The sequence below is a fragment of the Setaria italica genome, chromosome IV, assembly GCF_000263155.2.
Source record: "Setaria italica strain Yugu1 chromosome IV, Setaria_italica_v2.0, whole genome shotgun sequence".
Lineage (NCBI taxonomy): Eukaryota > Viridiplantae > Streptophyta > Magnoliopsida > Poales > Poaceae > Setaria > Setaria italica.
In genome coordinates, this window is record NC_028453.1 from 5,647,866 (window position 1) to 5,672,640 (window position 24,775).

At 45.1% G+C, this 24,775-nt stretch overlaps 5 protein-coding genes and 2 long non-coding RNA genes across 11 annotated transcripts in view; 5 read left to right on the forward strand and 2 right to left on the reverse strand.

The window, feature by feature from the left end:
• LOC111257105 overlaps positions 1–7,288 on the forward strand; it is a 22,176-nt gene extending 14,888 nt beyond the window's left edge. The window contains exon 2 of the mRNA XM_022826184.1: positions 6,692–7,288. Coding sequence (XP_022681919.1) covers positions 6,692–7,149 — 458 coding nt within the window. The 3' untranslated portion in view covers positions 7,150–7,288. The remainder of the gene's footprint in view (positions 1–6,691) is intronic.
• Positions 1–8,507, forward strand: part of LOC101783510 — a 23,429-nt gene extending 14,922 nt beyond the window's left edge. The window contains exons 2-3 of the mRNA XM_004964782.1: positions 7,345–7,653; positions 7,746–8,507. Coding sequence (XP_004964839.1) covers positions 7,348–7,653; positions 7,746–8,315 — 876 coding nt within the window. The 5' untranslated portion in view covers positions 7,345–7,347 and the 3' untranslated portion in view covers positions 8,316–8,507. The remainder of the gene's footprint in view (positions 1–7,344; positions 7,654–7,745) is intronic.
• LOC105914282 lies at positions 71–549 on the reverse strand. The gene is made up of 3 exons (XR_001163848.1): positions 472–549; positions 228–380; positions 71–134 (listed from the first exon to the last, which is right to left on the reverse strand). It is a non-coding gene; the product is annotated as an uncharacterized LOC105914282 (long non-coding RNA).
• A 1,958-nt stretch (positions 8,508–10,465) lies between the features above and the next one.
• Positions 10,466–11,916, forward strand: LOC101783909. The gene is made up of 6 exons (XR_002677193.1): positions 10,466–10,678; positions 10,770–11,157; positions 11,255–11,310; positions 11,392–11,466; positions 11,642–11,728; positions 11,826–11,916. It is a non-coding gene; the product is annotated as an uncharacterized LOC101783909 (long non-coding RNA).
• Positions 11,917–13,890: 1,974 nt separating this feature from the next.
• Positions 13,891–16,818, forward strand: LOC101784173. Its single transcript, XM_004964783.4, has 7 exons — positions 13,891–14,161; positions 14,265–14,375; positions 15,054–15,122; positions 15,225–15,356; positions 15,907–15,984; positions 16,065–16,190; positions 16,260–16,818. Exons 1-7 carry the CDS (start codon positions 13,946–13,948, stop codon positions 16,440–16,442), a joined length of 915 nt encoding a protein of 304 aa, XP_004964840.1. The 5' UTR covers positions 13,891–13,945; the 3' UTR covers positions 16,443–16,818.
• A 237-nt stretch (positions 16,819–17,055) lies between these two features.
• Positions 17,056–18,001, forward strand: LOC101758524. The gene has a single exon (XM_004966697.2). It carries the CDS (start codon positions 17,143–17,145, stop codon positions 17,803–17,805), a length of 663 nt encoding a protein of 220 aa, XP_004966754.1. The 5' UTR covers positions 17,056–17,142; the 3' UTR covers positions 17,806–18,001.
• A 4,481-nt stretch (positions 18,002–22,482) lies between these two features.
• On the reverse strand, positions 22,483–24,287 carry LOC105914280. 5 transcript variants are annotated; one of them, XR_001163845.2, is made up of 4 exons: positions 23,644–24,277; positions 23,452–23,554; positions 23,266–23,341; positions 22,483–22,768 (listed from the first exon to the last, which is right to left on the reverse strand). XR_001163845.2 is itself a non-coding variant. In XM_012845418.2 (4 exons), the coding sequence occupies exons 2-4, from the start codon at positions 23,905–23,907 to the stop codon at positions 22,602–22,604; spliced, it is 507 nt and encodes a 168-aa protein (XP_012700872.1). In that variant the 5' UTR covers positions 23,908–24,103; positions 24,181–24,287; the 3' UTR covers positions 22,483–22,601. The 5 variants fall into 5 exon arrangements, 3 of the variants coding, with proteins under 3 accessions (XP_012700872.1, XP_012700873.1, XP_022681536.1); XR_001163844.2 differs by having other exon boundaries at positions 23,438–23,554; XM_012845418.2 differs by lacking the exon at positions 23,452–23,554 and having other exon boundaries at positions 23,644–24,103; positions 24,181–24,287.
• Between the last annotated feature and the right edge of the window lie 488 nt (positions 24,288–24,775).

The following is a 24,775-nucleotide window of genomic DNA, read 5'->3' on the forward strand; positions in this document are numbered from 1 at the left end:
TATTACTCTTATTACAAAAATCATTTTCTGTACTCGATTATTAAGTAAATTATTTAATCGCTACTTGGCTTCCTTGATGTTGTTTTTCACCCTCTAATCTTGCTGGAAACCTCCTCCTCCGTGTTCTCCCCATTCTGCAAATGTATTATACCACACTATGATAATACTTCAATATAATAATCTTTTTCTATTGTCTTTCATATTCTTTTCAAATACTCAAAACTTACCGTGCTAATCTCGCCTTCTGTTGTCCCATTCCTCGCTAGTTTGTCCGGAAGCTCCCCTTCCACAAGGCACATCTCCTCAAATACTATATCGCTCATAAATTTGTCGTGTTCCTTTTGGAACGAAGTCTGTTTTTCTATCGGCGTTGCCACTTCCTATTCAATGATACATTTGATAATTAAATATGTGACATCTAGTAAATAAAATTTCTGAACAAAAATATTATTCCGAGTAAATACACCTTACCTTATTCTCTTTCTTAATGATTACCTTTCCTTTGCCGCCTTCTTCTTTTGTTGTTACACTACTTTCACAGATGTCTGGAACATCCTTCAAGACCGCTCGTTGCCGATAATGTTCCCAGTAATCTTCAAAGGACATGTCTCTGCGTTTAGGCATCGTTGCACACGGAGGCGTGCTCAGAGGAAATACTACTGGCAATGTTCCCTATATATTACAGAGACATCCAATGCCCTTTTATATACAATGAGCACCGGACGAATCCCGCAAAAACTATTTAATCTAGGTCAACACTTAAGCGGGGTTTAAGGCATGCTAGGCATGCAATGAATGCGGCTAGCCTCACAATCTTTTGTTCACTACTAACAGCTTCTTCTATTAAGGCATGCATGCACGGAGTCATACCAATGATTTTTGTTCCACCCATTTACAGCCTTTCCTTAATCACCATGCATGCACGGTTTCAGAGATTGCATTCCATTGCATGTGCATGAAAAAAACTTCCCATAGTCTCCGTGCTGCATGGTGCATATCCACTGGTGATCACAGACCAAGCCTTTTGCAAGCTTCTTGAAGGTTCAATTTAACCTGCACTGCATAGAGTTTGGCCGAGGCCTCAAATCGTCGATCCGTTTTTTTCTCTTGCATCCTTACTTGACTTCTTCTCGTTCACACACTCAATCGCACTTGGTGGTTGCGAGGACGTTGAGAAGGACACACAGATATTTTTTTTTCAAGGATTCAGTTGGAGCTTCCTTTTTTCTACTTTAGTCTGGTTACATTCATAAATCATCACACACATACAAACACACCGAAAAATAAAAACAAAACCTTGTCCGAACCAAACAAACAAACATTACCTAGCTGAGTAGTTGTCATGATACCCTTACGGATAACATTGAATTATTTAAATGTGTAGACAACAAAGACTGGAATACACTGTTGACAAAAAATATTTAAATTTATGTACAACGCGTATCTGGTCCTCACCCTTCCATATCCGTGTCCCTAAACTGCTCGTCATTGCTCTCGTAATCAATATATTTATTTTCTTTACACTTCTTTGTGTCCTGCTGTCGCCCTATGTTATGCTCTTCTCCTCCACTATCATGCTGGCTGGTACTTCTCTTATGCTGTGCTCCTCGTGGCCTGCCTCTCATTCTGTTCTTCAATACTTCCAAGCGCTCTTTGTTATGCTGGAGTTTGGGACATGTTCTCGCGTTATGTGTTGCGTAGTACCCACAAATACTGCATTTCCTTGTGCCCTTTTTCACACCTTTGGCTCCCAGCGTAATTTCCTTCTTTTCAGATGGTGGTATGCTCCGCCCTTTAGTCTTGGATCTCGTAGGTGGGACTCGGCTGATCAGTCTATCATCATTGGCATGATACTGCAAAGATTATTGCACAAACTTTAAATTCAATGCAACAATGGTGATGGCATTAATTTTTTCCAAACTCATTTTTCTAACCTCGCCACTGTGGGGTGCACATCCTTCATGCACTCTTGCATCTTTAGTTGTCATGTCTTTTTGGTTGGTTAGCACAACCTCGTTCGCACAAATTCTCCGCCAAAAGCATCCTGTAATACAATTACCACATCTCTTTTAATATTTCTTGCTGATATTCAATTTAACTTGTGTCTTTCCTGTATTTAAAATACTTCCATCACAAATCATACCAGATTTGTTGCAAGAACCATTTTCCCCTTTATACTCTCCCTGGCTTCATTTCCATCCACGTTCGCTTGTCCCAATTCCTGCTTCACATTGCATCATTGTTATTGTGAAAATCTATTTTCCCAGTGTGTTAACTTGCATACACCTGTATCATGATACAAGCCTACCTGGGTAACCCTTTTCGCCAATTGTTCATCATTTGTGTTGTCACTATAGCCATCATCACTTTCACTACAATCTGATAACTCCTGCAAAATCAAACCCAGATGTATGCGGTTAAGTGCCTTGCCATGCAACATCCACTTCATGCAACATTTTAGATTTTTTACCTCTCCTGGTGATTCTTGGTGCATGTTTGTTGTGCTTGGCCCGATGTCAGGGGGTATTTCTTTGTTATCTTTGTCAAGCTTTGCCAACACCTCTCTCGTTCTAATGTGCGCAGCGCGCGACATGCTCCCAGACCTGACTGCAGCCATTGCTAGGGACGTTAGATCTTTGATTCTGTACAACTGTGTGACTCCATCAGCCCCAACTAGGAGCTTGTCATTCCTGTCGAATCCCAACTCTTGCTGTGCATATTTTGTGTATCTACGGAGAATGTAATGTTGTGGTATACTATTTAGCTGGATTCTCATGAAGGCTCTCAACAAGTGCACGCAGAACAAACCTAAACAACCAAGAGAGTATATGTACTGTTAATAAGAAATTGGGATGTACGCTATAAATTTTGTAACAGTTTTATCATGTACCTGTATGCTGCCACTCCTTGCACTCGCAATGAAACTCACCATTTTCTTTGTTTGCACGGACTTTGAACTGGTGCTGCCCCCGAGATAGTTTAGAAGACCTATTTGTGTGAGTTACCAGATAGCATGTTTCACCCTCTATTGGATTGTCTTCTATATCGTAAGCCGTGCAATCGATCATCTTCTTTTCAAAGTCTTTGAAAACATTTCTAGTATAAATTCTTGAAACCTGTATTTCAAATGGCCACTTGCTTCTTGTGAGCCTTTTGCTCTGTCACAGTACAAGAGCAACAGTTAGTTAAGGGAAATGGTGTTTATACACGAACTCCATAAATATGAATTGATACGCTGGTTACATTACCGTTCCATGGTACGACTCTTCAGACTCCTTCATCTTACGTGAATGCATGAAGTCAAGCATTTTTTTGGCGAACCTGTGCAAAGCCGTGTGCTTGTTAACAAAACACTTCTTCATGACAAAATTTGAGCTCTCGCTTCTCTGTGTCGATGCCATCCGGCCACAATATTGGTCTTTGAAATATGCCGGCACATACAGTTGTCGCTGGCAGTAAAGGCTATCTAAAGTGCCATCCTTTTGTAGGTCGAACTCATCCAATAGTTCCTGCCAAGCGGCCTCAAACTCCACAGGGGTGAGTGGGTGGTTTAGCACAGAATAAAATTTGTCCTTGAAATTTTTCTTCGCATACATCCCAAAGAGGTTGGTTAGATGTGGCATGTGCTTGTTCACCACATGCCATCTGCAAATCTTATGAACAACCCCTGGGAACTCTTTGGCAATCGCCACTCCCATTGCCTGGTCTTGGTCTATCACAAGATGCAAATTCATCATTGTTAGTTCTTTAATTGCTCTAAATTGCTGTATATGTTCATGTATCAAATATTTTTATCATAAACATTAATGATGAACATATTACCTGTGAGGATACACCTTGTTCTACTTTGTCCCATGCACTTTTTGAATGCTTTGAACACCCATTCAAAAGTTTCCGCTGTTTCATCTCCTACCAATGCACATCCAAACAATGTATTCTGCAGATGGTGGTTTGATCCAACAAACATTGCTAGTGGCTTCTCATAAATGTTAGTCTTATGAGTTGTGTCAAAGCTCATTGCATCACCAAAATCTGCATAATCGCCCTGCATGCTTGCATGACTCCAGAATAAGCTGTGTATAACACCTTCAGAGTCCAGCTTTGGTTCCCATCGGAACTGCGGGTTTTGAGCCTCACAATCCTTGAAGAATTCAATAAGCTTGTTTATGTCATCTGCGTGTTCTTCCCGTACATTAGTGGCCTTCCTATAAAACAGATTAAAAAAACCTCAACATTTTATCCTTCTAAATTTTAAGTACATTTCATTAACGACAGCAATGATCATATACTTTAGCTTGGCATGAACCTTACTATTCAAGAATAACAAACTGTGTGACGTTCTTTTACCTGTTTTCTATGTCCCGCGATGTTATCGGAACAAGCTCTGCACCCCCATGCATATTTTGCAATACATTCTTTATACTTTGCGTACTCACACCGGCTTCCTGCAATTCATCAATTATTTGATAAAGTACTGGTTCCGTGCTCTTGTGTGACCTCATTTTCTTGGTTTTCAAAGGCGTATGCAACAGGTGGTTGTGAAATAGGTTTGCATTTTCTATAATCATATCTACTTCGTTTCCTTCACTGTCATACACTCTCGTAAACTTCAGATGAGCTTTGCACTTCGTCTTCATTGTTGTCTTGTTCCGTACTCGCAGAGCCTCATCACCTTTATAAAAATCTCCTTTTCCTTCACAGCTACACCTCATCACTCTAGAGAATTTTTTCTTGTTGCACATTTTCACGCCGAACCCGGCCAGTTGTGCATATCTCATGTAGAACGCCTTTGCTTCAGCTTCCGTGTGGAATGACATCCCTTCTCTGGGAATCATATTTGGATCCATGCTTTCATTCTGCTTCAAATAACATTAATTTCAATTAACATGATATACTAATGCACCCCCATATGAACCAATATTTGCGTAGAAAATTCAATTATCATCACAGCCTTACAGATATGACATAATATATTGGTTCACTGACTACTCTCATGCATTTGTGCTATTTAACTGACCATGTAACTGCTTTGAACAATTCAAACAAAGATTTATCATGCATCACTTACGTGTGTTTGTGGTGGAATTTCTTCTTCAGAAGCAATCATCTGGTTTGCGTCCAAAGTATCCGGAGGCAAGAACACAACACCCTGTCTTCCCGTTGTATTGGTTTCATCCTCATTACTCCCTTGCTGGCAACCTATCTGTGTGGGCGGAGTTCGAAATCTAGTGCTGGAGCTCTCCATCATCTCCGGAACTTTGATGCAAGAGTCAATAGTGTCTCGTTCGCCCGGCTGGGGCGGTTCAGATCGTCGCGGTGACCTTTCCGGCACTTCTGTACTTCTCACGTCGACGGCGACTCTCATGTCGTTAATCTCCAGCCTTTTCGGTGAAGGGCTATCCGCAGAGTCCCTACTCGGCCCGGACGGCCCTGCTTCTTCAAACAATATCCTCCGACAACCCATCACGGGCAAGGTGGTCTGAAAGGTAATAACACATTGCATATCACAAGGTAGCTTGAAGAAGGCAAAAGTTAATGACTCGAAGCCAGGCACTGTCAGCTATTGGACTGATAGTTTGAACAGGTATATGTCCCCATTCATCTCCTTGTACGAAGCAGAACTACTTCAGCATCACAATCTGAACAATGAAGTCCTATTTATTACTTGTGCATCGTATTACTAGAACTTTTTAAGATTTTAGGTCCCTTTTAACAAAAAAAATTTGTCAGTGACTGCTTTAGCAAAAGAAGCTAAAATGAAGAAAAGCCTCAATGTTATAAACTCTGGTGCCTCTCTCTTCCCTGGACCTGCACACGCACAGGGCACAGCACAGGCAACAGCTCTCCTACCTCTACTTCATTCCTCACCCCTCTGTTCTACAGCTGCTGGTGCCGCCGCCTCCAAATCCACCTCTAGCAACGGTGGAAATTTCCACCGGGCACTCCCGTGCTGCTCTCCATGCTACACCGGTCCTATCTATGCCGATTTCCCCTCCGATTTGGGCTCTTAGTGCTCTCTATTTTGGGACCCTAGGTTCTATGCTTGCCCAGGTAATAGTCCTTGCCGGCGCTGCTCCAAGTTACGGAACCGGTCTCGGGGCCTATACCACTTCGATTTTCCCTGTCAAACTTACCTATGCGATGGTGTGGAGGTGATTTTCTCTGAAGCGTTGACGCCGATGGTGTGGACGTCCCGCGCGCGGTGCCCGCCCGAGGATGCCGCGGCGGCGCGCCGGTTGGCGTCCACGTCGCCGTCAAGGCCGTCCGGAATCCGCGCCCGCCGTGCCCGCTCGAGGACGCCGCGGCGGCGCGCCGGTCCGTGGAACTGGACCTCGCCGCGCTCCGGCGCGTCCTGGGCCACCCGCGCGTCTCGCGGAGGTCGCCGTTCGACGTATTCTCCGAAGATCACGGTAGACGGACTTTCAGCGCGCGCGGTTGTTGTCGCCTGTTATCTTCTATTTGACTGACCTGCAATCTGCTCTCTGTTATCGGACGCTAGCGCACGCGAGAGAAACCAAAAACCGTCGGGAGACGCGGCTGGCGGGCGGAAGCCAGGCGCGCGCTGGGTCGGTGGGGGGCTGGGGTACAGAATAGGCTATTCTGTACCCTGGGTACCAAATAGCGGAGGCCTATATATATATATATATAATACAACAAAGCACGTGGCTTGACAATTTTATACTTATGTTAGGTAAGTACTATCTTGCGGATGCTGGATATGCAGCAATGCCGGGTTTTTTACCTCCATATCGTCAAGTTCGTTACCATTTACGCGAGTGGATCAGCAATAGACCCCAAACCCCACAAGAACTTTTCAACTTGCGACACTCTTCTTTGCGCACCACAGTTGAGAGAGCATTTGGTACTTTGAAGAACCGATTCAAGATCCTCATGAATAAACCATACTACCCTTTTCCTACACAAGTTAGAGTTGTCATAGCGTGCTGCATACTTCACAATTGGATTCTGCAAAATGGGGGAGCTAATCAGTTTGTATACTCTGAGGAATTATGGAGACGGCTATATCCTCGTTCCAATCGTTTTCGTCAAGACACTAGAGCAGAACAAAGGCAGATGACTCAGCTTAGGGATGTCATTGCAAATAGGATGTTTGAAAATAGGCACTCAATTATTAGAGATGATGCTTGATGTCTGTCTGGTCTGGGTTGTAAGATTATTCATTTGTCTTTAATGTATCACCACTTCTAGACTATTATTGTGGTGCTATTTTGAGTTGTACTTGTTTTTAGACTAATGTTTGTCTTCTCTGGGCTGTAACATGAATTCATTTGTGTTGCAATATTGTTCCTAATAATCATGCAAATTTTGAGTTTTCATGTGTAGGGGATGACTGGAAATAGTGTGATATGGCAACCCCAGGAAGTGGAAGATCTCCTTCTGTATTTCAAAGAGAAAATTAAGGAGTGTGGAAATGCCCTAGTTCTAAGGGAGGTACATCATGAGGATTGTGCTCGAAGAATCAATGAAAAATATGGTTCTAACTTCACAGCGAGACAAGTTTACAACAAGTACCACAAACTCAAGGGTGAATGGAAGGTGATCATGGATGCAAAGTCTGTAAGTGGTGCTAGTTTTGATGAAGTGCAGAAAAAGATAATCCATGATGAAATAGAGGTTGTGAAGATGAAATCTGTAAGTCTTCATGTCTAAATTTTTTTGTTACATACAGGTCTTTTCTTACACACTGGTAACTAATAAAATACTACGTTCTATTTCTAATGCAGAATAATGATAAGAGAGCCAAGTACTACAATGTTCCAATCCCATTCTATGATGAGATGGAGTTTGTCTTCACAGGAAAACATGCTACTGGAGAGTTTAGTGTTCTTCAAACACCTTTTGATTGCCCACCAAGACAAGATGATGATATCACTGGAAATGGAAGACAAGGCCAAGATCAAGTTGATCCAAATAATGATCCTTCAAAGCACTACGATTTTGATACTCTCCCAGATTATGATAGCCCTCACTCTGTTGGTTCCAAGCGTCGGGCTGAAGATAACAAAGAGAAGAAAGGGAAGCGAGCCAAGCATGATTACGCCATGGTTCAAGATGTCACCGGTGCTATGAACAACATGTCTGAGACAATGCGCTTCACTCATGTTACTGATCCAAATGAGGGCATTTACAAGATCATTGACAACATGGAGGAGTATCCTCTGCTAGTGCACCTTGATCTGCAGACTTACCTTGCTGAAAATGTTAGGATTGCTAGCATGTTGAAGGGGCGGCCAGAGGAAAGCATCAAACAGTGGGTGGCACGGTGGGTTATGGACCGCTATCCTATGCCTTAAGCTCTTCTCATATGACTTTGGTTAGTGCTCACGGTAGTGACTTACTGGTTTTTGCTTTTGGCATGTAGTATGGACCTATGACATGCTGTATATTTTGGCACTTTGAAAATGAAAATGGCATAGTGTGTATATTTTGGCTGTAAGAAGTTATGCGCGGCATGCTGTATATTTTGGCCGTATGAAACTATATGCGGCATCCTGTATATGGCCATTATGAAACTATATATGGCACCAGTGTAATTTAGTTGTATGACATATGCCAGATTGTGTTGATGGTTCTCTAGTTGTCTTGTTCAATTGAAAATATGCAAGTGGTATGTTTCTTTGCCTTGGTATGATGCACGATTTGCAAATTTTTCAAACCATTTGTTGAATTAGATGGATGGAGGTAATCTCACCTGTAAGGAAAAGTGGTGAGATGATCATTACGAGCTAGAGTACCAAACAATTAGACCATCAACCTTGCCAGCAAAAGCAAGTTTTTAGCAAAGTAACCAAACAACTAGCCAAGTAATCTTGCTAAGTCAGGCAAATGAACCAAACCACCACCTTGCTGGATCGAACCTTGCTAGGCAAGGCTAGTTTGCCCAGCAACGCAAGGCAAGATGGAGCTGAGGATCCAAACGTGCCCTATATCTCCAGGACTTACCTCTTTGGACTGACCTTTTCGTTGTTGCCTTTTCAATAAAATATATAATGTAGAAACAAAATTATTAGCACCTGAACTACATGTCTAACTTGAACAACACCTTTTTAGATATGGGGTTCTTCATGATTTGGTTATACTTATTCTTTTCAATTTGTAGATAAATGTTTGCCCTTTGCTGTAATTTCCACCCACATTCACCATCATCTTTGTACATTTATAGGTTTCTACCATGCCTGTGTGCACGCCAACAAAATCATGGACTATTTTTCAAGGTAGAAAATCAGATCGTCTCTGAGTTCAGGTCAAGATAGGAAGTTATTACTCTCCTATTTCCATCTGTTTAATGAATTGGGTCTGCCTTGAGGCTCTACGGTACCTTTACATATTGAATTTAATAGTGCTTCTAATGTCAAATATGGGTGCTATTTTCCTGAAGGTATTTGATTTAACAAGGGACCATGCACAACATGGCATCCTGGTGTTTACTATGGCTGCAATTTTATGTAAGCGTTTTAGTTCCTGAAATGTTTTGTTATTACAGCATTAATCTTCTAGGTTGTATTAAAAGTTTACACTAAGATTTTGTTCCCTGCATATTTGCCTCATTGGTTGATGTATCTTCTTGTCGTTTCCATGACATTTGGCTTCCAAACTAACGGTTGAAGAAGCTGCTCTTTTGGTGTTCAGGTTTTCAAACCTGTATCTTAGGAGATGGCCAAATGTTGTTCAAGGATATTTATTTTTGTTATTACATTTTTGTCCTTTCCTTTGGTTTTGTTCCCTTCTATTATTTCACTTCTATAGCCTGAATTGGGAGTTATGGGTTTTGGTCAGGAGAGTGGACTTGAGCTGCAAGATGCATTTGCTAAAATGGTGATTGCTGGAAGCTTTAGCTTTGCTTCAGGTATGTTGTACATTGGATTCGTTCACTTGATCTATTTGTGAACATATTTGATTACCTCTGTTATTACTGGTTATGGTAATCAGCGAGCAATCCCACAACTTCGAAGCAATGCAGGTACCTCTCTTCATGGTTCTAGGCCTCTAGCAACAGCCTGGTTACACAACAAAATTCCTAGCACTCTATCCCTACCATCTTCAAACACACCTTCACCACGCTATGTAATTATACTTCTCCAACTCAATTATGTTAGCTGATTACTATTGCATCAAATTCCTTTCCATCTAACTTGGTTCTAAAACTCTCCAGACACCTCCAGCTACTCCATACACTGTCGAAGTTGCTAGCAAAGATGTGTCGCCTTTGTAGGATAAAAACACATTAGTCAAGTAGACTTTTCCTTTATGGACTAATAATGTGAATATTACTTTGAACAGGGAACCTGACACACCGGAAGATTCTTCAGCGTGGAAGAGATTATTACCGGGAAAACAATTGATGGCAACCAGGTAAAGAAAAAATAAATAAATGCCTCTATTCCTACACTGTCACCATCTAACATGTCTTCATATTTGACTTTCTCCCTTTTTCTTGCAAAAGCAGAAAGTCGATGACGATACCAAAAAAAATCAGGACTATAAAAGTTTCCTAGCAACATAGAAAGTGGCTCCTTGCATCCCAGCTCACCAAAGAGGTCATAACTGAAAGTACCACATGTTCTGAATTCAGCAAAATCACTTTACCTTATTCACTGCTACCCACACAAACAAAGAGATAACAGAACTAAGGCAACTGTGCTAACTACAGACACAAGTAAGCCATCTCTCTACAAAATGAACAATTCATTTTGTTCATCTTCGATGGTTTCATTGGAACAAACGACTGATAAACACCCTTTTCTTAGATACAAGCTGCTATTTATAGCTACGGATGGCACTGCAGAGGTAGAAAGGATATGCTTTGGTCAAATTGCTCAGCGCATTATTGGCAAATCTGTTGATCTTGTCATAAGAACCATAAGGCGCGATGAAGATTTCCCTCCAGACATAGCAGGAATAGCATCGCAGAAATACACTTTTGCGATAACTATGACAAACCAAAGCTATTACACCCGCAACAAGTCATACATGGTCAATTCCATCATCGCCTCATATGGCAGACAACGAGCAATTCCTCAAGTTGGAGCCAGCTCATCCAATCGTCAGTCAGCCTATCGTAGAGGTTCTGCTGCATCCACATCCACAGAGAATGCACTGAGTTATACGCAGACAGACGCAACGTTATCACTTCAGGTTAGTTCAGCATCCTAAAACTTTAGAATGAAATTTTCAATACATTCCCTTTCACGCACAGTGCAGAAAACTAACACAGAATTTTATTGTTATTTAGACACCTCCATCCAGTCCAGCCATCTTTCGGACCACAGACAAGGATGCGCCTTCCCCGTAAGATATGCTGCCTCTTCTCAGTTAAAACTTGCATTCCTATGTTCTTGTTCATTTATGCTTCATTCATATATTGTGTAGGCACCTGACAGACACACCAGAAAACAATTCAGCTAGAAAAAGACTTTATCTTACGATACTGCTGAAGATGGACAGGTAAACAAACAGACAAAACCCTACATTTAAACAAGAACAAAAACATAAGAGTGCTGTGATTTCTTTACCACCTTACCGATTTGTTTATGTTGTGCTTTTTTTTTAAAAAAAAATGAAAGTCTAAATTAGCAGAGCCCCTTTTCCCTTATCATTTTGTAATTCCACTGCATTTTAGGAATCTGATCAGGAACAAAAAAAAGGAAGCTTGATAAACAGGAGATTACTGGTGGATCAGCAAAGCATCTGATCCAGCTTCTGAAAGGTTATACTCTGCACCTCAACAATTGCAGGTTCTCCGCAATAACTATTATGTTAATTCTAAGCATCAAGTTCTTTGTATTGGTACATGCTACATACAGATCTTCATCTGAGAATGGAAAGAAAACTCAACAGAAAGGTGCAGAATGCAAGGCTTCTCGCTTTCACAGGAACAAAAAAAAAAAGGTCAGCACCTCATATCCGTTGCCTCTTATCTACAAAGGCCTTAGTGTACTATTGTTTAACAATGTCTATTGCATCTGATGTTTTTCCAGAGTTTTGCTACAATCTCCACTGCTTTTGGGATGACTTTTGCCCATCAGCTACCGCGCCTATGTCATGTAGCGAGCTGTTAGGTGGTCTGAATTATTACCCATCTTTACGCTGTGTACATATATGTTAGGCTATCGAGTAGCCTGACCATTCCTATGGACCACCACTCTTCAGCCTGCAGCTGCATGCAATGTATGAGTGTTTGGATACGAGGTACTAAATTTTAGGAGTGTCACATCGGATGTTCGGATGCTAATTAGAAGGACTAAACATGAGCTAATAATAAAACTAATTGTAGAACCATATACTAATTCACGAGATGAATTTATTGGGCCTAATTAATCCATGATTAGCACATGTTTACTGTAGCAGCATATTGTCAAATCATAGACTAATTGGGCTTAATAGATTCGTCTCGCGAATTAGACTCCATCTGTGCAATTAGTTTTGTAAATAGTCTATGTCTAATACTTCTAATTAGTATCAAACATCCGATGTGACGGTTATTAAACTTTAGGGGGTGTTTAGGAAACACCCCCTTAGTTTCATCAGCTGCATGCAAGTGAACTACCTATGTAATATATGTACATCTACATCTGTAGTTAATCTCATCAGCTTCATCGTAAAACGAATCTCATGTAATTTTAAATTTAGCCGCGCGCATGGGCGCGCGCAAATTACTAGTTTACAAGGGAAGCGACCGTAGTAGCGTTCACCTCCTGGCTTGCTAGTGTGAAGTTTTGCAGTCTTGTTCCTTCTTGTATCAAGAACGCCGTCAGAAATCAGAATCTGAACACAGATACAGGATGGAGGCAGCGATGCTCGGCGGTAGCTAGCGCGGGCGGATGGTATGAGCGGTTGCGGGCAGCAGACGGTGTCGCCGAGCGGGGAAAGCGACCGGCGGCGTGCACGCTCTGTTTTGGTGTCAATAGATCAGGGTTGAGTTTTAGACTTAGGCTCTTTTTTTCCACTAACTTATTTTTAGCACCTATCACATCGAATGTTTAGATACTAATTAGGAGTATTAAACGTAGACTATTTACAAAACCCATTACATACGTCGAGGCTGAACGGTGAGACGAATCTATTAAGCCTAATTAGTCCATGATTTGACAATGTGTTGCTACAGTAAACATTTGCTAATGATAGATTAATTAGGCTTAATTAGGCTTAATAGATTCGTCTCGCCGTTTAGCCTCCACCTATGTAATGAGTTTTGTAAATAGTCTACGTTTAATACTCCTAATTAGTATCTAAACATTCGATGTGACACGTGCTAAAAATAAGTCACCGGAAGAAAACGCCCCCTTAGGTAGAGGTCGGGGGTAATGTGTGCTTCTTCCTTCCACAAATTTGCATGCACCTTTTAGATTCTTTTTTCTACAACAAACACATTCTTATATTTTGTTATGTCCTTTACAAAAAAAAATGTTTGCGTACACACATCATATTTTTCTGTTTTTTTAAGTATTAAAATGCGTACACTACACTAATAAGTTTTGCTAAGCTCTATTTAGCTAATTGAATCAACGTCTCTATGATTTTATGTTTATAATTTTTGATTGGATATCTTATCTAAAGACTTCCTGTTCGGCTATTCGGCTTAGAATCTACCGTTTTAACAACCTTTCCAAAAGATTCGTGCAAACACAAGTGTGCCTTCAAGTTTCGAAAAAAAAGGGGCGAGTGTGTGTCACACGCTCACGTAGCGGAACGCAGGTCTCTCACGAACCACGTCATGCATCCGACCTGGTCTCCTCCCATTGGCCCGTACCTCCCAACCACGTTCCCCACCCTTCGATCCCATGACGTGTCCAAACGGACGGCGCAGAACTCACCCACCACATGGGCACGCGCCGCACCGCTGCAACCTTCAAGTCCTCCGCCTGCTGCCGAACACCCAGCGAGCCGAACAAGTGAGCAGAGAGAGGCAGAGAGCCCATCGGAGATGGCGAGACGCGCCGCCGCCTTGCTCCTCGCCGTCGCGCTCGCGGCCGTCCTCCTGCACCCCGCGGCTGTGGCGGCGGCGGGGCAGAAGAAGCCGGCCACGGCCGCGAGGCGGGAGGACATCCCCTACATCCGGTGCCAGGTCTGCGAGCGGATCGCGCGCGAGATCTCCGCGCAGGTCGCCAAGAAGCAGCAGGCTCTCCCGCCCTCCAAGAAGGTACTCTGCTGCTCTGGCTCGATTCGGGCGGTGGGATTGGTTAGCTGGCTGGTTGGTGTGTGGGTGGCGTGCTGATGAATTTGGGGATTGGGAGTGCGCGCAGGTGCCGGAGATCGAGATCATCGACATCGCGGAGAATGTGTGCAACCTGAAGAAGCAGGAGGCGGACTGGATGCTCCGGATCGATATCGTTGAGAAAGGCGACAAGCTGGAGGTAAATTGGCACTCCCTGTTGGCTCTGTTGTTAATTTAGGTTGATGCGGCCGGATTCGACGCCTGTTGATGTTTGATGTTTGCTAAATCTGCAAATGTTCAAACCATTCTCAATTGCAAGCAGCCCATGTTAAGTAGTTTGAGTGGCAATTAAGTGTTAGTAATTAATCCATCTGGAAACGACTTAGCAGCCATCAAACTTGTTGAAATCTCAGTTTGAGTGGCATTATGAGTATGTTTTCAGTAAGTGCCTTAGTTTTTTGGCTAAAAGTAACTCGGTGTGAGTGGACATCTCAAACTCAGCAGCTTTGATATGGGTGAACTTCAATGCGAACGATGTGGTTTATTCCATGTTTCCCTAATGTTTGCAAAATTGAAGTCATTATATTAGTACTTGGCTTGATTTTTCCCTTGTGAACACCGTAGGATCCCAACTGCGAACTATGTTTGTCTTTATCAGGGAATATAACTGATAGAAACTATTTTCAGACTAGTAGCTTCAAGCTCATATTTCAAACCCCCCCCCTTTTTTTTTTCCTTTTTCGCTTGAGGCAGTGTTACAAATAAAAGTGGTCTAAATGATTCTGAGCTTCTGAATGATGTAGCTTTATGTTTAACTTGGAGATTTATGCAAATGTATCGTTTGAGTCTAGTACTAATACATAAAAGTGTTTCGCAGCTTGTTGAGCAAGATGAGGAAGGGCATTGTAATGCAGAATGCAAGACCATTGAGCGTGCATGTCAGGAGGTGAATCAATATTAACGTTTCACTACTAATCATAAAGCAGAAGTCGTCGAGCTATTTTTACTAAAGTTGTCACATTGTTTTACTGAATTGAATTCATTGCAGGTGATGGGGTATGCTGATACTGATGTTGCTGAGTTTGTGTACAAAAACAACCCCTCAGTTGACCAGCTGATGAAATTTCTCTGTAAAGATCTATCCAAAGCGTGTGCTAAGGATCCACCGCCAGTTCCAAAGGTGAGCCCTTTGTGCCTTGTTAGTGTATTTTTAGATGATTTTTTTCATGATACCCTGATATTATCATAATTTCAGCTTTAGCTGCTATTTTCCCAAGCATAAGTTGAATACTTGCTGACAAGACCTGTTTTAGTTTGGCAATACCTTGGATATAGTTAAGCGATTATACAAAATATGGAGCGGTGTCTAAACAAATTGAATTGATTTTATTTGTTGTCTGTAGTGAATTCAGTTGTTTTCTGAATTATATGTTTTTAATGGAATTGGAATTGTATGTTACATTGCTTGGGTACAAATATGGTGATTACAAGAAGTTTTTCCTAAAAGGGAAGGAAAAAGAAGTTATGCAGGGGAGGTATATCATGTTCTGTGTTTGAAGGTGGGATGGCATGATTTGGTATACCTGTCACATGCCATTTTTGGATGTTTCACTTGTATAAAATTTGCTACAAGATGAGAGAGAAATAGTAGCCTTTGAGATTTTGGGGACATGAGTGTCAAGATATAAATTCATTTTTGGGACATCATCAATTCATCATTAAATTCACAGGATCGGGTCCCTGGAGAACCATTTGCAAAAAAGCCATCGAAAGATGCCGAGATGGAAAAGATATTGAAATCAATGGAGGTGGATATTCTAACTATTGCTATTAGAGCTTTATCCAAGTAGATTCGGGATACTAAAAGTGCCACTGATTGATATGGCAGGGCATGCCAGGAGCCCCAAGCATGAAGATGTACTCTAGAGACGATCTGATGAAAAATAACTTCGGTACTGAAGATGATGATGATGAGGATGATGAGGATGAGGAGGATAACTTCCCGAAGAACTTGGTAAGGATTCAAACGATTTGAGCTAAAAATATTCAGTCCAGTTTTAACATCTAATCATGCCTGTGCCAGGGAAAGGTTCTGAAAGACAAAGGTTCTCAAAAGAAAGATTTGAAACAGCAAGTCGTGCAACAGTTCAAGGATACCAGCAAGAAGTTGAAAGGGCATGTAAATAAGGTTTCCAATATGGTAAAGAAATGGTGGCAAGGGACGAAGAAGCCTGCAAAATCTGGCAAAAGCAAAACTGAACTCTGAAGACTGAGCAGTGTCAAATCAGTTCAGTAAATTCATCCATCTTCCACTTTCCTGGAGCAAAGTTTTAGATGATCTTCGGAAGATAAGTCGCAGCGTAGCATCCAGATCTTTTGATAGAGAGTTTAGCTACATAAACGTGTACAATTTTTCAGTTGTTTTCACTGTACACTAGGAGAACTAGAATCTGGAGCTTAACTGGGAACTACCGAACTACTGATAGTTTATTACCAGGCTAGTAAAGTTCAGACTGGTTGTTGGTGTGAGATACTCTGTAAAACAATTGGCCATACCATTGAAAATTACGTTATTGGCTACCCTCTGCAAAACAATTGTCCGTACTAGATTACCAGTAAATTAGATTATTGGCTACCCATAATCTAGCTGTTCACCCTCTAAATCTTTTACTGTCAAGTTCATCTGAGCTGCTGGAGGTTTACACAGGCAGGCATTGTCCAAATTTTTGCCGTAACATTTTCTTTTCTCCCTAAAATTAGCTTGCCCCATTTAAGAACAAAGGAGCAGAGCATTATCCCAGAGCCACACATCCTCAAACCGAACCGGCCCTCTCCAGTTTCCAATTTGGAAACGGGAGGTTGCCCCGCGCTCGCGGGAATAGAAGCTTCCGACGAGCATCTCCACGTTCATTCCTTCCCGGCGGAGAGCTTTACCAATAACTCCCACCGGTACCTCGCCGGTGACAATGGTAAGGTGGCCGGCGCCGCCGCCGCCACCCGACGGCGCGCAGGCCTTCGGCCATGACGCCATTGCGCTCTCCTTCTTCGTGGTGTGCGTGGCGGCGACCGTCGCGCTGGCGTCGTCCATGTGCTCGGCGTGCGGCCGCAAGCCGAAGGCGGCGACCCCGCCGGACGCCGCCGCGTCGGACCAGCCGGCCTGGACGGGGTCCGTCTCCGGCGGCAGCCAGCAGGAGGCCGGCGGCGCCGAGGAGGAGGGCGCGGAGGTAGTCAGGCTGTCGCCGGAGCTGGCGACGCACGGCGCCATCGACCCGGTGGTGCTGCCGTCGTCGACGTCGAAGCGGCGGCTGTCGATGAGCATGAGCAAGAACCTGAGCATGAACATCCCGGACAAGCTACGGCTGAGCCGGCGGGAGCGCAAGGACCACCATCACAAGGTGGAGTCGGAGGACACGCTGTGGAAGAAGGGCATCATCCTCGGGGAGAAGTGCAGGATCCCTGGGGAGAGGGAGGCTGAGCTAGGCGACGGCGGCGTCGACCCCGCCGACGAGCTCGCCGCCGGGAGCTTCCGGCGGTCGAGCTACTCCCGGCCCGTGTCGCGGTCGAGCTCGTTCGCATTGCACCAGCAGCACCCGCCGCAGCAGCACGACACCCCCGGCTCGGATTCTTGACGCTACCCAATGGTCCGGGAGGGGACGCTGCGTGTGTAGGGGTCAATGGGGAGGGATGCTAGTGTGATGGGAAGTGCATTCAGATTCAGGTGTGGTGGCTCTTTAACTTTTTCTTGTGTCATGTGCTCATGTAAAGTCTGTTCTTTGTGAATTGTGCGCTCTGGATGCATGGATGATCTTTGGGAGCAAGGCCCCGTTCGGAATGTAGGATTTCGTATGAAATTCGAAAACAAAAATTCACAGCAGCAGTGCAAATCCTGCAGGGTCTAGTCCTGATTATTTCGTGGGAGCCTGGCAACGCATTATTAGCTAGTGATCTCAACGGGTGGCGACGAAGCAGCCGGCGAGCAGCGCGGCCAGCAGCACGGCGTAGAGGAACCAGAAGTGGAAGGCGAGCGCGCCGTGGACGCGGCCGTGGCAGGCGACGAGCATCCAGACGACGTCCATGGCGCGGTACGCGGTGAGCCAGCCCACCGCGTAGGCGAAGAAGGCGGCCGCCGGCGCCGACGGCAGGAGCAGCGCCGCCGCGGCCGCGAGCACCTGCGCCAAGGCGGCCAGCAGCAGCAGCTCCGACGCCGCGCGCAGGCCCGCCGCCTCCGCGTCCGTCGGCGCGCACCGCCCCTGCGTCAGTTCGCATGCAACAGGCCGGCAAATGATGATCAAACAACCGGCGGCGACAAGAAAATTGATGCAGGGGATCGTGCAGTTCCTGCAACACTATGAGCAGTTTGATGGCGAGCGAGCGAACCAGGATGCGGGCGTCGGCCGGGTGGAGGGTCATGGCGAAGAGGGCGAGGGCCGCCGCGGTGCACCCGAGTACGAGGAGGGCCGCCGCCAGCGCCGCGCGCGCGCACCGCGACCTCATCAGCGCCCATCGTGCTGCTGCCCTTCTCGCCGCCGGCGCTGGCGCCGCCGCCGCCGCGGCCACGGTCACCGCAACCGCACCTGGTGGCGGCACTGCACGTGCGTACGGTAACAGCCAAAAAAAGGAAGGGAAGGGAATCGTCGTGGAGTTCGATCAGTTCATCCACTGGGCACTGTTCCTAACGCGATCGATGCAGTAACGAACGAGTGAGGATAATCCGAGGAGAGTGTTCACGTACCAGCGTTGCTCTCAGCAGCAGCTGGATGATCCATCGCCACGCGCGATCACGATCGCAACCAACGCTGGAGTACGCGCCCGTGCCTGGCAGTTTTATACGCGCTGCTGCACCGTACCGGCTGGCAGTGGCACAGGCCAGGAACGCGCGACGCTGCAGGAGAAAGGCCGCGGTGCTCCGTCGCTCGAAATGGCTTCCTTCCATCGACCGGCCGGTGGGTGCGGTTGGGCGGAGGTTGGCGTCGCCGTTTCGAGCTGACGGCAATCCTTCGGGGTGAAGAGTTTCCATTACCGCCCCCCACCTCTGTCTGACTCATGCGGCTGCACCCCCGAAGTTGCAAAGCAAAAACCAAACCACCTCTTCTCTTCTAGTTCACTATATCCATTTGTGCCAAGAGTGGCCGCGCCGCGCACTCGCGTTTGATGCCTCGCGCGGCCGCTGTCGTAGGTGGAGTAGCTGTGGTGGTTGGACTTGGACGCGGTCGAGATCGATGCGTAGTGATGGGATCGGAGTCGCTAGTGCAAAGACCCGAGCGCTGCTTCGGTTCATTTTTTTGCTCGTGCCTTGCGTCGCGTGTCCGGCCGCTTGATCGATGCCCGTCGAATGCAGAAAGCATATGCTTGCACAAGTTAGGGAGGTGAGAGTGAGACCCCATCGGCATAACGTCAATGAGTTCATGTCGTTGCACACAGTGATGGAAGCCATCAAATCACCCAAGTAGCATGTAGACAGACTCTTTTATTCAGAGGACTCAGCTTGTTAATTACGTTCATTTTGATAGTCAACCCTGCTAAGCTTGGCAGCGATGTGCCATGGAGGAGGACGATGGGGGTTAACATGCTAACGCAGACATTGGCTCACATCATCACTTCATCAGACGGAAGTACTACTGGATCATGTGATCTACTACTACAAACCGTTATCATTATTCGCGCGTGGGTTTGACACTGGACTCGGATCGACTACGCGCGCGCATGGCGCGGCAGTGAGAAGCTACCTACCACTAGCTACCATCAGCTAGTCATCATCTCCAGCGATGGCGCCGGCGATGACCAAGGGAACCGCGGCGGGCATCAGGGCGAGGAAGAATCAGTAGTAGACGGCGACCTCCCCGTGGACCCTCCCTCCGCCGTCCACGAGTATCAGCAGGACGGGCCACCCGCTGTAGGCGGCGAACGCGAGCGCGGCGTCGGCGTAGGCCGCGAACGCCGGCGCCGGAAGGCACCTGGCCAGCGACGACGACGCGTGCCCCTGCGCCAGCGCCGCCGACGCCAGCAGCCCGCACGCGCCCCGCGCGGCGGCCACCTCCGCGCCCGTCGGCGCGCCGCCGCCGCCGGGCCCCTCCTGCCGCTGCAACGGACAGACGCCCTCGGTTAGTTCAGTTGGTCATCGATGGAGAGTCTGGCGGATTAAACGAGTCGTCTAACGAGCCCGGGCGCCGAGGCGCGGCTACGGACCATGACGAGGTTCATGATGAAGAGGGCGAGCACCAGCGTGAGCGTCCACGTCGTGGAGAGGGTCGACTTCAGTGTCTTCACCGCACGCGGGCTCACCATTCGTCCCGCGGGCTCACCGTTCGCCCTGATACTTAATACCGGTTGGTTTTTGACCCAGTACTAATGTGAGTATTAGTATCGGGTCTAACAGCACATCTCGTATCACTTTCTTGAACACAACAAATATTTCATAACTTCTTTTACCATATATATGGTGTTTGAGACAAAATGGAGAGAATAATTTATGCAGATACGTAACGTGTGAGTTCATCCATGGCTTTGTAGATCCCAAGCGTATAACCGATCACAAATTCAAAGTAAGTACATAAATTTCTTAACAATAAATTAGTTTTAATTGTGCAGATCTATTGATCTACTATATAATAATATTTGCCAATGACACAGTTGATGTATATGAAGGAAGCACTCCTCGAGATGGAAAAAATCAGGACAATTAAAGAACAATTCTCTGAATTTCTTCTGTATGAGGTAATAAATCTAGCGGGGGAGTTCCATAATGATGATCAAATTTACATCACCGTCAGGACTCAGGTTTAAAATAGTTGATCCAAATATTGAACTTATGATTCATAAATGTGTATGCACAAGATGCCTGGATGGATCTATTTGCCACGCTGCGCGTTGAATACTATTCAACGCGACAGCCGGAGCTCCGGCGAACCCTCCCGGTCACAAAATTACTCCGTTTTTGTCCGGAGCAGTAAAAATCGGCCGCACTGCTGTTCATCCGTCCGTCCGCATGTTTGTCTGCTGATCCGTAATTCCTCTCTTATTACAACCGGCGGCGCCCCGGCGGCTAGGGCGTGCAGCCGTAAATCCTCCGTGCGGGACCGTGAATCCCGTCCCGCTTCAGGTATGAGACGGGCGGGCCCGTAGGCGGCGGCGCCCATGGAGTGCAGCACCGGCTTCGAGCAGATCAGGGCGAAGCGTTCAGGCGTGGCGGACCGGCAGCATGCATGCAATCAATACAAGGAAATCGAATGAGGGGATCCTCGATTTGCTCCAACTAATTACATGCAGAGATAAGGATGGAAGGTTCTCCGGCCGCGCGCATGCAGCTCGTTTAACAATGCAAGCATGAGCTCCCTATGTAGTTTTATGCGGCATGGTGCAATGAGGGAGTAAAAGATGCATGGACCAGCCGGCAACATGCAGGCATTGACCAGGGGATTCAATCTTGCGTTCAATCAAGTGGTTACAGTGCGCGAGAGAGATTTCAGGGCGCGGTTTAAGACCGACATGCATGCTTGTATGATGAAAGAATTCAGTATAGCGAGAGAGATTTCAGGGAGCAATATACGCAAGTATGCATGGCTAATTACTCTGTTCTAATATATGAACCCAATTATGAAAAATTATTCCCATTTCTTCAACATTACTCCTTTGTTTTATAAAAAGGAGTATTCCTCGTATATGTGGTCAATTGCTGTGTTCCTACATGTAAACCTAACTATCGGAAATTACTCCTCCTACAAGATTACTCCCTCCACTAGTCTCTAAAATATTATTTGTTGTGGAAAATTACTCCTAGTTATACAAAATTACTCCTCCGGTCTCAAAAATATTATTCCTTGTGTAGATGGCCAACAAATATTTCTTGCTATACAATATTACTCCTTTGGTCTCTAAATACTAGTATTCATCATGTATGTGGCCAATTAGATCAAATTGGAAAATTATATAAAGCAATTAGGGGAAATTATTCCTTACTCTATAAGATTACTCCATTGGTGCATAAATGATTATTCCTTTTGTATATGGACAATTCTTTTGTATATGGATAATTACTCATTTCATCTCTAAAAGAGTATTTGTCGTGCTTGTGCATGTGGTCAATAGCTCCGTTCGTATATATAAACCCAACTATTATTTCTTCTTCTACAAGATTACTCCTTAGTCTCTACAATATTTTTCCTTGTGAAAATTACTCCCTGCTGTACAAGGTTACTCCTTTGGTCTATGAAATATTATTCCTAGAAATACTAGGTAAGATAATTACTTATATTTTCTCAAAAAAGTAATATTAATAATAAGAACACAACCGTAACAAGCAACTTGAATATCGCAGAATCAAACTTGTTTATACATAAATCATCATTTAATCTAGCATATGGCACACAAGCTGATCACAAAAATCACGATGATCAAACAGTGCATATGATATGTTCATTTCAGAATGCTAGGTAGCAGCGGTTAGGTGCTGAGGATAAGCGATGGTGCCAAAATCCATCACAACTTCAATTCCAATGCAGCATATCTCCAAAGTCATGCGCTGAATGCTGCAGTGGATATCTTGAGCACTTGGACGGTCCTCTAGATCAAGAAGCCAAAATGCAATGTGAAAACCTGGTAACATAACCAATCAGGAAAAAAACATTACTGTGTCAAATATGAGATGATATTTTTCTGGACCGTCAGTAGCCACAGACCCATAACCAATGACAACAGAACCAATGCACTAGAAATCAATAATTCTAATTTGACTCTAATCAATTGTTTTGTTTTGCTAAGATGCATGGCATTTCGTGCGTTTATCTGATTCGCAATTAGAGAAATAATTAGCAATCATGAACTGCATGCGACAAGCACGGAGGTTTAAAATTACCCCAGCACACTATGGTAGTGCAATGGATCTAAAATATATCTCTAATTCACAAGAAAAAACTAGGGTAACTCATTCACTGATTCACAACAAGTCACAGAAAGCAATTCTATTTATCTAGATCAGTTTATGAGAAGATTTTTTTTCTAGAACCACATAATTAGTATGAAAAATCTGATCCTCCACGAGGAGGTGCAGGGAATTGATCTAATTAAAAACAAGTAAACAAATTGGGTCCAACCTTGAATCTGCAGAGGTGCAGAGTTCCTGGCTATGTAAATTTGTTTTAGTGAACATGGGCAGAATGCATTGTTTATCTGCAGAAATTAAGAACTAATCAGTGCAAGATCCAAATTTTGAGATTAACTGTAGCACATACAAGAATGGATATCAATCAACTCCAAAAAATCAACCCAATATTGGCTACCCCACTAGAGAGCATCCGATGAGTTCGCTCCATTAGATTCAGACAGATCGAGCAAGTAATATGCAGCAATCCCTCTGCCAGGACATACCATATCTCACTAGACCTTTGAGAAAACAAAAGTAAATGATGTGAGACTTTTTTCCCTTTGGTTTAATCAGCTGGCATGCACGGAAGAACTAGTATTTTACTAACTTGGCATGGTAGGGAGCGGAGGAGCTGCAGCCTGGAAGAGAGCCCGCCGCTGTCCCCGTGACGAGATGGATCTCGAACGCCGAGATCTAGGGGAGCAGTAGCCATGTCGTGGGAACTCTGGGAATCTCCGCCTCGCCGGTACATCACCGTGCTCACGTGGCCGCCACACCACCATCCCAGCGCCTCAGCTGGATGCAGAGGAGGGTGAGTGGGAGCTGACGGCTGCAGCGACGCTCCGGAAGCTCTGGCCTCCAGAGAAGACATCAACGCCAATGAGAAGGGGGCAACCGAGCGCTGCCAGCTGCCGTGCGCCGCCGCCTAAATTCCTCCTCATCTCGATCTGTGTCAGGAGAGAGGAGAGATGACGGAGAGAAGGGCAGGGGTTGCCGTCAACTGGATTGGACGCATCATCGGCGCCGTCGCGAATCCACGGAGTCGGTCCGTCATCGCCGGAAATCGCCTGGCGAGGAAAAAACAACGAAGAATGACGGGAGGAAATTGCGGGGGGAAAAGCAGGCCTACGGTGGCTGATTTTACGGTTTGGTTCAAGGCTTGTGCGCTCGCGGGATTCGTCGGAAGTGAGCGGCGCTCCGCCGGCGCGCTAAATAATGTTTAGCTCTAATGCGTAGCTATTCTACGTTCCGGTCGTAGAGTATACTCTATAACTCCTACGGCACACCGATATATAGCAAATTAATAGATATATCAATAGTAAGTCAATTATATTATTATCGTAAAATATTCAAACTATTGTAACCATTCTGATTCGTTGGATAAGCTGGCCACATAATAAATTATTCTATAGCCGACCACAGAGGATATATATATATATATATATATATATATATATATATATATAACTATACTATACAATACCCAGGGTACGGAATAGGCTATTCCGTACCCGAGCTCACCCGCGCGTCCCAATCGGACCTCCGGTCCTGACCCCGCCGCCGGTTTTTCCTCTCCCCTGTTCCGGTTTTTTTTTTTCCGATTCTTTCCCGTCTTCAGTCGTGCGTCCGTTCAGTTGCCGCCCCGCAGCTCGCTACCGCCGTCTCTCTCGCCAACCACCCCCGCCGCCGCCGCCTCCCATTGCTGTCCCCCCGTTCTCGCCGCCGCTCCCCATCCGCAG